Below are 11,297 nucleotides of genomic sequence, written 5' to 3'. Positions count from 1 at the left end.
CCACACTTACTACTTAGTTAACAGCAAAGCTTTAGGTCCCTACTTATATGACCAGATGGCGCCACCGGTAGGATCCTTTCATATAACAGAAACTCGAAATCATCAGTAGCTGGATCTGTCTATAAGTGGTATTTTCATTTTAACTGTTGAAGAATAATAGTTCTTTGTAGAAGGCTCCATTGAGGTATAGGTTCCTACATTTATCTTCGGGTGGATATAGCATAACTACTGTCAAAATATCGTGATCATGGTGTGCTTTCGCATAATATTTTCCTCTTTTATTTATTTTCCATCCACAAAGCACTATTAAGCTTTATCCAAGTATTGTGGATACACAAGCCACACTGTGGTACTCAGTCATCAATAATCTTTACTGAATCATAGGGTGTGCTACAGGGCAGAATGTTAGGTCCCAGAAAAAAAAAGAAATTTGGTGAACAATATTTGTTTATTATGGGTGATCCAATAACATAATACCTATGTATGTAAAATACGATGGTGAGGTTGCTGAGGCTATATAAGTAATACGAAAAATATAGAAACTACCTAGGTTGAAAAAGTACATCTAACTATCTATCAATCTAATATCTAACACTAAAGTTAATTACACTTTCTATAACTATTACATGTAACTTAATACTAAGTTAATAATTGATCTTGAACAGTAAGACTATTAATTCTAGGGTCGTTATATGGTTTTTGATTTAATAAAATTCCGACTTTTCATATGCAAAGTTGTTTCACAAGAAGTCATATTGACATTTGCGGCTACGATTTTGGTAGGAGCTAATATTTCTTATTTGGTAGACTTTACTTATATAACATATCAAGCAATATTTTTTTGGAAGTTTTTCTTGGATGCCGCTCGTGTTGGCTCGCCTTGAACAATAGACACAACGTCATTATCCAATTTCTTAAGCATGTGGTCTTCACAGAATTGAGTGATTCTGACACAGGCTTCCCGCAGTATCTCTTCAGGCACCGTGAGCACGATCCGCATGTAGTTGGGATAGTTGAAACACTGGAATGACGTAAAAACTTTTTTTTAATTGAGGCACCTTTTAAATGTGTTACTTAATAGTTAAAAATAAGAGAGAAGAAAAACTGGAAATAATAAAGGCTCTGTATCAACGAGAACCTTCAAAAAGTTCATTAATCTATTCGTTTTGACCACATTTTCTCGCATTCACACTTTGGAACACTTTTGAGCAGGCAATTAGTACATACCTTCCCAGGGATGCATAGGACAGACTGCTCATTGCACATTTTTGAAATAAATTGTAGCTCGTTGTCGAATTTGGGGAATAACGAAGTTTTGATTTCAATCATCATGTACATCGACCCTTGTGGCATGATCGGGCGCAGTCCGGGAGTTTTCTTTAACTCCTGGTACGCAAGCTTAGCTTGACTCTGAAACATTAAAATTTTGTGTTAACACTTAAATTCAGTCATCTTTCATAGATGAGCTATACGGATAAGGATTTTGAAATGTTTTTTACGTTTCTTGGTTGTTCCACTCTACCTAATCGATTTTCATGTCATGTTCGATTATGCTAGTTTAAGCTACCATGCTATATTCTGAACTTTTTAAGTATCTACATTCTACGTTACTGAGTTATAAACTTACCTCAATGAACCGAATCGTGTCATCATAAAAGCTTTGTGGAGTTTCTTTAAGAATTCTCGGCAGCGCCTTCTGCATTAATGTATTCGGACCCAAAATTCGAGTTGCCATGCTCATCAGTCCACTGCGGATCTCTTTATTGAAAATGTTTTGTCGGTCATGTATGATCACCCACCCCAGTCGCCATCCGGGAACCAAAAATCTTTTCGTAACTCCGCTGCACGTTAAAACCGGTACATCTTTAGAGACAGATGATATCGCAGTGAATTGGTGGTCGGAGAAAACGAAATGTTCGTAAATTTCGTCTGCAATTATCGGCACGCGATTTCTCGATGCCACATCAACGATGTCTTTGAGGTGCTCTCTGGTGTACACTGAGCCACACGGGTTTGAAGGATTGTTCACTACAATCGCGGCTGTATTCTCGTCTATTTGACTCTCGAGGCTCTCCAGATCTACCTGCCAGTTTTGGTCTGGCTGTAAGAAGAAAAAGAGATGTGATTAAATGATTTTTATCATTATCTTTTATTTATTCTTTGAGGGCAAATAACAAAAAACTCACCAATAAGTCGTAGTACTTTATAACGATTCCCAGTCCTTCTCCGAGAGTTTTGTGTATCAAGTACCCGGGTCGAGGTATCAGGACGTTTTGTCCAGCGTCGGCGATCACGCTGAGGGTGATGTCGATGGCATGTGAGCATCCGCTGCAGAGGATGACGTCATCAGCTGACACCATGCCCTGGTGCGCACTGTACTCCGCCACTGCTTGCCTCGCCTCCCGGTGACCAATCGTAGGTGCGTAGTTCCGACTGTCATTCTGTTTAGCAATGTCGCATATAGCGTCTATTATGTTTTCAGAAGGCTGTAAATTGCCGAACGCTGTGGGGTCGCCTGAAAGAAAATAAAAAAAATATTCAATAAATAACTACCAAGTTAGCTAGTTCACACTTTCAGGGTATTCAGACGTATCTCGAGGCAATTGACCCCATGAAAAAAGCAGTAATCTGATACTGGTTTCCGTAATTATTGTTCATGCAGTCATTAATACACTAATAAGTGGTTGAATTCAGCACGTTAACGGAATAGGTCTATCTAAAATAGATATTCCGTTAGTGTTACTATGTTGAGCACTATAAATAGCTGTTCAAAGTAAAAATAAAACTGCTAATGATGCTGATGTCCACTTGAAAATATTTTTTAAACATGCTGGCGACACCGTATTAAAAGAGAAAGCCTACATAAGTGATGGAAGATGATTATTTCTAGAATCGGAACCAAAACAACCTCTCTTAATAAGAATTCTATCAAACTAATAATTAATTTAAAAAGAAAATCGATCTAGGCCTTAACTTCTCTTTAGAATTCGAACGCGCGGATAAATCCAAGGCTGAAAAGTCGTACACGTGACGGGTAGGAAATCCTCTAAACTGTCGCAGTTGAATTCTTTAACGCCTCGTTTAATTTATAATGTCTATGAAGATGAGCAACTAATTTGTAAGTCTAAACGGCTGGACACCGTCATAATATTGTTTTCGTTGCTCGTTCTACGGTCACTTACCTACCCGTTCGCCTTATCATAGCAAGAATTCGTAGACATTGCTAGATTGCTATTAATCAGTGTTCATCGCTGTGCTGGGGCCCGATTCTCCTAAGTTAATAATGTTAAAATCGAATAGAAATTGAATCGCAATATGATCGCAATAGCAGTTTTAACCATATCGGGCATTCTGGTTCATTCTATACGGTAGTTTGCTGTACAATCATTTTGCAATCGTAAATCATTTGCAGACAAAATGATTCATTATTGAATGATAGAAAAGGATAAAAACGTTTATTTCAAAGAAAAAATAGCGGAATGCCACATACGCTTCAATCGTAATCGATTCGGGATTGGATCTCAGTCGAATCGAGTCGAACGTGAATCGTATGTCGCTTAAGTAAAATTAGGAGAATCGGGCCCCTGTTTAGAGGGTAAAACACTTCCTCACGCTGCACCCGCAGGGGGTCATTTGTTAATTTCCCACCTAAATAGGAGATTAAATATGTCAGTCTAAATAAGCCCCGAGTTCATTTAAAGTGTCGGTAAATGCGAGGCGTCTGAATAAGGCCTAAAATCAAAATCGCAAATAAAAATGGATAGGATACGTTAACGATGTGTTAACAAAAAGGATAATGAGACAGAAACCTGAAATTCTTGAATAAGAAAACGTCCAGTCATTGCTGAGAAAACCATCACGCCCCTTTTCATCCAGTCTTACGTACACCTAGACATTTAAAAGTCAACTTTTGCCTCAAATATGCTAGTGAAAAGGTCAACATATTATTATTAAAGCATGACGTCTCCGCTACACGTGACGAGGGTCAACCGCGAAAACACTGGAAAGCAATATTTAAATGTAGGATACCTAGGCAAAAACAAAGATGTGATAATACTATGTCACGAGGCCAAGTTTACCGATACAGGAAAAGCGGTCAAGGATCAATCAAGGATAATTTTAATGATAAAAATCATTTAATTCATTGTCAATTCCTACATTAAGTAATTGTGCTATTTTGCTCTGTAAAACCTTGTGACGTATTTCTTTAATAATATAATCTATTTTTAAGAAATAAATTATTCTGCTTACAGACCTACACCTAAGTGTACGTAATTAGTAGCTAAAATAAACTGAACTATAACTTGTAATTAGCAACATGTAGCTACATAGGATGGCATTAAGTACCTATCTTTCGCAAAATTTAATATGAGAGATAGCAACGCGCCCCAGCCCCCGTGTGTATAAAAATTTAAATAGTAATAGTAATTTAAATGTATTCAAGTATTTGATTGATAAAAACAAAAGAGATGCCTTTAATGAGTTGACATTCATATTCAACGTTCTTTATTACGTCTAGGTGGCGTGATTGCGGATAAAAAACGATTATGCATACAAACATCTACAAAACCTGATACGGTGCTGCCTAATAAATATAATTTGGTAATAAAAATAGTTCACTAGTCTCGTGCGACAGGAGTTTTGATAAACACCACGATGCTCTTTTTACGTAGAGTACCTACCTATACCTACTGTCTACCCCCTTCATACGTCGTTCTTTATACTATATCTCTTTTCTCATAAGAATCCTGAAAGCTTCAGAGGGACACTACAAGCAAAATTTTGAACCCCAGGGCTAGTGCTACTTTTTAAAGGGTTTTTGCAATTTCTTTGAGAATAATTTTCCGAATGTATGACAGATCTCGCTATCACTTCTGCGGTTCTCATTTTACAAGAAGAAATAAATAACCATCATTGCGAATTTTCTTGTCGCGTATTTTTGAAGTAACTAGGTTTTTGTTCAAAAATTCTCATTTTTCTAGCACTGCTTCATCATTTTAACAAGTCTATTTTACGCAATATTTATAATGACTCCTATTACGCTAGTAGGTGGGACTTGGGACACTAAACTTTAAGAACCCCCTTGCCCTTCCATTAAAAGGGTTTTTTTTTAACGACGTCAAAATGTATCAAATGGGTTCCCGGGTCCCGCTGTGGGTTAGCAGCGGTGAGGGAGTGTCAGACTCTTACTGACTAAAAACCGTCTTGTTCCGTCTTAGGCCTTTAATGTACCAGGGCCGCGGTAACTCTTTCGAACAATCCCGCAGCCCCGGCAGGACTTGACCCTGCTGGGCCCCGCTGGGGTTGCTGACATCTCTTTTGCAAAATACAGTCCCCTTGTCACTCTCGAAAATGCTGGTGACACTTTTTCAATGGAGGTTTTGAGTTATTTTAATGATGGAGACTACAGACAGACCATTGAGGAAATTCCAAAAAGGTAGATAAACAATCGGAAAATATAAAAACTTCTTACATAATTCAATAATCTTTTAGAACTTAATTAGTTTCTAGTATTCATTGCATTGAAGACAATTTTGAAATGGTCACGAATCGTAGCAGAATTTTATGAATGAAAAATACAAATGTATAAAAACTTTGCACTAGTAATTTATAGTGAAGGTTGCGAGGTACGTTAACCGTGTTTAAAGTTTAATCGGTTAGTAGACTTATCTATAAGTAATTCGCAACCTACTGAATAAATAACCAACGAAGGTAATATGGTGTTTCTTCAAATGAGCGCGAAACATAGGTCTTACTAATTTAAATTGTTACTTGCTTACTAAAAGTTCGAAATTTTCGGTTGTGTGCCAGGAGCGCAGAATCACAATAAAATTGTTTTTCAGTTATTTTATAATTGGCGATTACATACAAGCAGTTAATGTCAGACAAGTAGGTATCAATGCAACTTCTCTAAGATAGTACCTATGCACTTTCTAAGTAAGTATATCTTGGAAACCAATGGCTGTGTTTTTAGGGCACGATAAACTGGAGGTAAAATAGTTACGGGTGGTCAGCAGCCAGTAAGTCTGACAACCAGTTTAACCTAGGGGTAGGTATTGGGGAGGAGGCCAGATAGACAGGCAGTCGCTCCTTGTAAAACACTGGCACTGAGCTGCATTTGGTTAGACTGGAAACCGTTCCCAACATGGTTGGAAGAAAGGCAGATGAGATGATTAATTTATCGCATGTATCTAGTAGTACGTTCAATTTATGTTTATTTAGGTCCAGGGATCATTGACATTAGGTGCCTACACGTATGTAAGTATTCGTTTTAAAAACCAACAAAGTTAAAAAGACTATTAACTCTTGTTTTAAAAAGTCCGATAACAAAATAATTTAGACAATGCCTAGAATTAAGTAACATCCCTATTTAATTTAATGAAACACGTGCGAGAAGAGGCACGTTTTACTTAAAATATTTTTTCCGTCTTTAAGTAGGTATTTATTTGCGTAAACATTTATTAATAGGTACCGAAATACTAATTCGTATACATTTAGAAAAAGGAAAAAAAATAATGAAACCGTCTCGTCCGAATGAATATTGATTTGGTTATTTCGTTTAGCGGTTTTGTAATGGGAACACACCTTTTTAAACTGTAGGTATCTTAGGCCCATGTACACGACAATATAAGCATCTGTTTTCTTAAAACAACTGTCTATTATGAATTTTTACGTTCAATTTTCTAAGTACTGTTTTTTTTTTGTAAAAAGGGACGTTTATACCACCGATGAACTTAAATTGGACCTTGTTGTTAAACACTGTAGGTAACATATGGCCATCAAAGTTATTTTTTTTTACTAAGTATAAAGTTCCAAAAGTAAAGTATTTACTTACACGGAAATATCAAAATTATCCTATAAATCCAATATTAAACTTACTTAGCTTTACTTTACTTACTTATGCTATCAAACTTACTTATCTTCATTGAAACTACTAGCCGTAGGTAAGAAAAGTAGCCAATTTAAAGGAGGAAAATTCATGTTAAAAGGCGGGCGTCATTATTACAAATGTCTACTAAGATGCTGCTGCAATTTTCTAGTGTTCTCTATTAATTATATCAATCAATGATACCAAAGTAAATGCTGTAATTAGTTCATCAATTAAATATCTGTAAGTGTTGGGGCGACCCCGACCCGAAGTCCTAGGAATACTAAGTACCTAAGATGACGAATGAAAAACAAATTATTAATCCATTTAACAGACATTTTTTTGACTCTATCAATATCAATAGAAGACGTCATGCTACAAGTCTACTTACTTGAATCGATTTTCGACACGTAGTTTATCTACCTATTCTTGGCTATTTTGTTGAAAATCAAAATGTCAGAAACAAAATGCAAATATCCTTAATATCATGAATAAACATATCATCCAGTGTTGACCAACGGCACACATTGCGAATATCACAGGCGTTTGAATCCGTTTACCTCGACATCCAGACATAAATATTAGGAGACTGGCACTTATCACATTTTTCAGGATACCAAAGACAACGATAGGTAACCATTTAATTTATTTAAGAGACAAATTAACCCATTTCATAATATCAGGATAAAGTCGATCGGGTTTCTCGCAAGGGAGAATTTTAGGTATGATGTGGGTTGTTCTAAAAAGTTAATTTAGCATTTTTCAGAATGTCAAGAAAATTCTAGAAGAAAAAAATGAGAATATAGAATCCCAAAGTCTAAAAATAAATATAAATTCGGTATTTTTATAAAATTTGGCTTATTTATTTAATCAGTTAGGATATTTATTTCCCACTAGACTTTAAAATATACCTATAAATATTTATGAACTTTTATAAAGCAAAACAAGTATTTGTTTTAATATTTAAGTTTTTTTTTTAAAACCAACAGCTTTTTCACCACTCGCACTACAGACCTACTAAAAGTAGATGTACGGTTAGGGCTGCCATCTCGAATTTCGCCAAACCCGGAAAAACATTAAAAAAAGCCGGACATTTGGCGTACGAGTACGATTTTTTTTGTTTTTTTAAACAAAATAATACCTAATTTGTAATCCATTTAATATTAACATATACTTAAATTCAATGAGGTGCTTCCTTACATGAAAAGTGTCCGGGTTTTCCCCGGACACTTCTTGAAACCCCGCCCGGACGGCCCCCGGACGGCCTCCAAACGAGGACAAATCCGGGGAAACCCGGACGGATGGCAGCCCTATGTACGGTCAGTATCACAAGTTGCTGAACAAATCTAAAGTTTCAAAAATACCCAACAACGTAAAGGGTCATAATTTTTTAACAACACAAGCTCCAAAATTTACTTATCATATTAAACTTAAAAAAAATAACTGAATACTCTGGTAAACTAGCGACAACACAGTTTTTGGCAGTTTTTATTTTTTTTTGGTACCGGACTGTATCAACTTACACTACAAATGTACACAAGTGAATACAAATGTACTCAATTCGTAACTGGACTTAGTACGTTATTCGGTGAACCTATAGGTATCATTTGATGTATTCATGATGGATTCGATGTAAATATACATTGACGGATTATTATGAAGGGACAGCTACGTAAGGAGAAATAGTTTCGTCTTTTGCATTCGCAGTAAGTAAGCAGAAATGCTTCACGGGCGAAGATGCGCTTATATATTTTTAATTTATTCGTTTTTAGGGTTCCGTAGCCAAAATGGCAAAAACGGAACCCTTATAGTTTCGTCATGTCCGTCTGTCCGTCTGTCCGTCTGTCCGTCTGTCACAGCCGATTTACTCGGAAACTATAAGTACTACAGTGATGAAATTTGATGGGAATATGTGTTGTATGAACCGCTACAAAAATATGACACTAAATAGTAAAAAAAAGAATTGGGGGTGGGGCCCCCCATACATGTAACTGAGGGATGAAACTTTTTTTTTCGATGTACATACCCGTGTGGGGTATCAATGGAAAGGTCTTTTAAAATGATATAAAGTTTTCTAAAAAACATTTTTCTTAAAGTGAACGGTTTTTGAGATATCAGCTCTCAAAGTCGTAAAAAGTATGTCCCCCCCCCTCTATTTTTATAACTACGGGGTATAAAATTCTAAAAAAAATAGAGGTGATGCATGCTAATTAACTCTTTCAACGATTTTTGGTTTGATCAAAGTATCTCTTATAGTTTTTGAGATAGGTTGATTTAACTGTAATTTTGGTTAAGTTATTTTGCTTACCTTTGCTCGATATCGATTACGACAACAGGTAGATGCAGTTTTATAAAAATTTTACGGAACCCTTCGTGCGCGAGTCTGACTCGCACTTGGCCGGTTTTTTTTTATGATGGTTTACGTAAGTTTCATTTTTACAGGTATTTCATTTTGAAACATTTTGTACAGACGACTTACAGTTTGCTCTATGCTATTACCATAACTAAACTTGTGTTATTCCTAGTTATTTTAGGTGTAAGTCTTCCATGTTACATAAATAAATAAATAAAAAAATAGATAAAAATTGTTGAGGGCAGATTTTTCAATCCTTACTTAATTTTTATGACAAGAATAATATAGGTGCTTATACTAAAATTACAGAAATTTTATTAATTGGTCAAACAACTATTATTTTTTTTAGTCAGTACAAATCAGAAAAAATAAAAAAATACTATTTTATAAACGACAATTTTCTTTTTTCCTGGGGATAGGTAGATTTTTACTCGTGCTGTAACTGAAACATGTGTGTAACAAAAAAAGGGTACTTACCCACTGAAAGCGGGATGTATGATTTTTTTGGATTCGGTTTTATTTGAAGAGTTTCTATGACATCTCTGATAGGATTATACGTATTGCGGGCTAAAGTGGAAGCCCGCACGTTCCACTCCTTGTGACCCCGTAACCGACACGACATCTTCATGAAAGAGCGAAACTATAATGGCGATAATTTTTCTGTAAACCTCACTTAAGTAGGTACGGCTTTGAGAAGCGAAACTAGAAATGCAAATGAGCAGATATTATATTGATGGACCAATTTTCAATAATGAACTTGGATGCTACCTATTTAGGAAAACTTATCAAAAGTAAATATTCTTTTTGGATTTTCTCTTCAACAGTCCACAACTCCGTCCATTAGCAACCGATTTTAACAATATTAATTTGTCACCAAATCTAGTACCTACCTAATTATCTGATGAAAAGAACTCGAGTGCAACTTTTGAAAATTGTAGGCATGAATAAGTAAAACTAATATGTCTGATAGATACCCATGTTTAGAGCTGACATGATATGGACATAATACACTTCTGGACACATCTATTGGCCCACCTTAGAGTTTAGGTTTCAATGGCCCCTACCGAAATATGATTGCTAGATTGAACAAAAACTGTTGATGCAGTTTTAAATCTGATACATTTTACCTTCTTTTTCGATCGTATTGTTTTAAATTTGAATTCAGAATACCATACGACATGGAGCTACGCCTAACAAGTCGGATATGCGCCTTGTTAAAGGCAATCAATTTTTGAATAAAAAACATGTTTTATCAAATAAAGGTTTAATTTAATAACGCGTGTTGCCTCCATGGGCATCTACCACAGCTCTCATACGATTAGGCATAGAGTTTATCAACCGCTCTATGAAATTTTGAGGGATCATCTCCCATTCCTCTTCTATGGCAGTTTTCAACTCCTGCATCGTCTGGGCAACTGGCTGACGAGCCCTAACACGTCTTTTTAGCTCGTCCCACATGTGCTCAATGGGGTTCATGTCTGGGCTTCTGGCTGGCCAGTCCATAACTGTGATGTTCACATCCCGAAGATATTCCCTGACGATGCCGGCCGCATGGGCTCTTGCATTATCATGCATAAAAAGGAAATTTGGGCCCACATAGTCCACGTATGGTATCACGTGGGATTCTAAGCACTCACGAATGTACCTTTCAGCATTTAATGTTGGCAGCCGTGGTCCTGTAACAACCTCAAGTTGAGTTTTGCCGCTCGCGGATATACCGCCCCAGACAGTCCATGAGCCACCGCCATAAGCAACCCTCTCTTCAAAGCAGCATTGTGCGAAACGCTCTCCCTTACGTCGGTAGACCTTCTTCCTTCCATCATTGCCATGTAACACAATTTTAGACTCATCAGAAAAGAGTACACGGCTCCAATCTTGCTGTGTCCAATTTAAATGACTGCGTGCGAAATGCAGACGAGCTGTTCGGTGGGCTCGCGTTAGTTTGGGCCCATTAGCTCTTGTGTGGTACCATATCGCGTTATTTTAACCTTCTCCGAACAGTTCGAGCACTCACAGATACTCCGTGGAAGTCGCGAAGTTGGTTTTGTATCTCAATAGAGGTAAGGTGACGATTTC

The 11,297-nt window shown here is 36.6% G+C and overlaps 1 protein-coding gene across 1 annotated transcript; it reads right to left on the bottom strand.

The window, feature by feature from the left end:
- Positions 1-505: 505 nt before the first annotated feature.
- Positions 506-9,849, bottom strand: LOC124646128 (tyrosine aminotransferase-like). The gene is made up of 5 exons (XM_047186208.1): positions 9,699-9,849; positions 2,187-2,515; positions 1,628-2,101; positions 1,228-1,410; positions 506-1,021 (listed from the first exon to the last, which is right to left on the bottom strand). Exons 1-5 carry the CDS (start codon positions 9,847-9,849, stop codon positions 827-829), a joined length of 1,332 nt encoding a protein of 443 aa, XP_047042164.1. The 3' UTR covers positions 506-826.
- Positions 9,850-11,297: the final 1,448 nt, after the last annotated feature.

The sequence above is a fragment of the Helicoverpa zea genome, chromosome 3 (genome assembly GCF_022581195.2).
Source record: "Helicoverpa zea isolate HzStark_Cry1AcR chromosome 3, ilHelZeax1.1, whole genome shotgun sequence".
NCBI classification, from domain to species: domain Eukaryota; kingdom Metazoa; phylum Arthropoda; class Insecta; order Lepidoptera; family Noctuidae; genus Helicoverpa; species Helicoverpa zea.
Note: the sequence above shows the minus strand (reverse complement) of the source record. Positions and strands in the feature narration are given on the sequence as shown.

Excerpts from the sequence above, each read along its gene's own strand:
- LOC124646128 (XM_047186208.1), bottom strand. The coding sequence starts at position 9,849 with ATGAAGATGTCGTGTCGGTTACGGGGTCACAAGGAGTGGAACGTGCGG. Across the intron at positions 2,516-9,698 it reads ATACATCCCGCTTTCAGTGG|GCGACCCCACAGCGTTCGGC; the intron begins GTAAGTACCCTT and ends ATTTTCTTTCAG. Across the intron at positions 1,411-1,627 it reads ACACGATTCGGTTCATTGAG|AGTCAAGCTAAGCTTGCGTA; the intron begins GTAAGTTTATAA and ends TTAATGTTTCAG.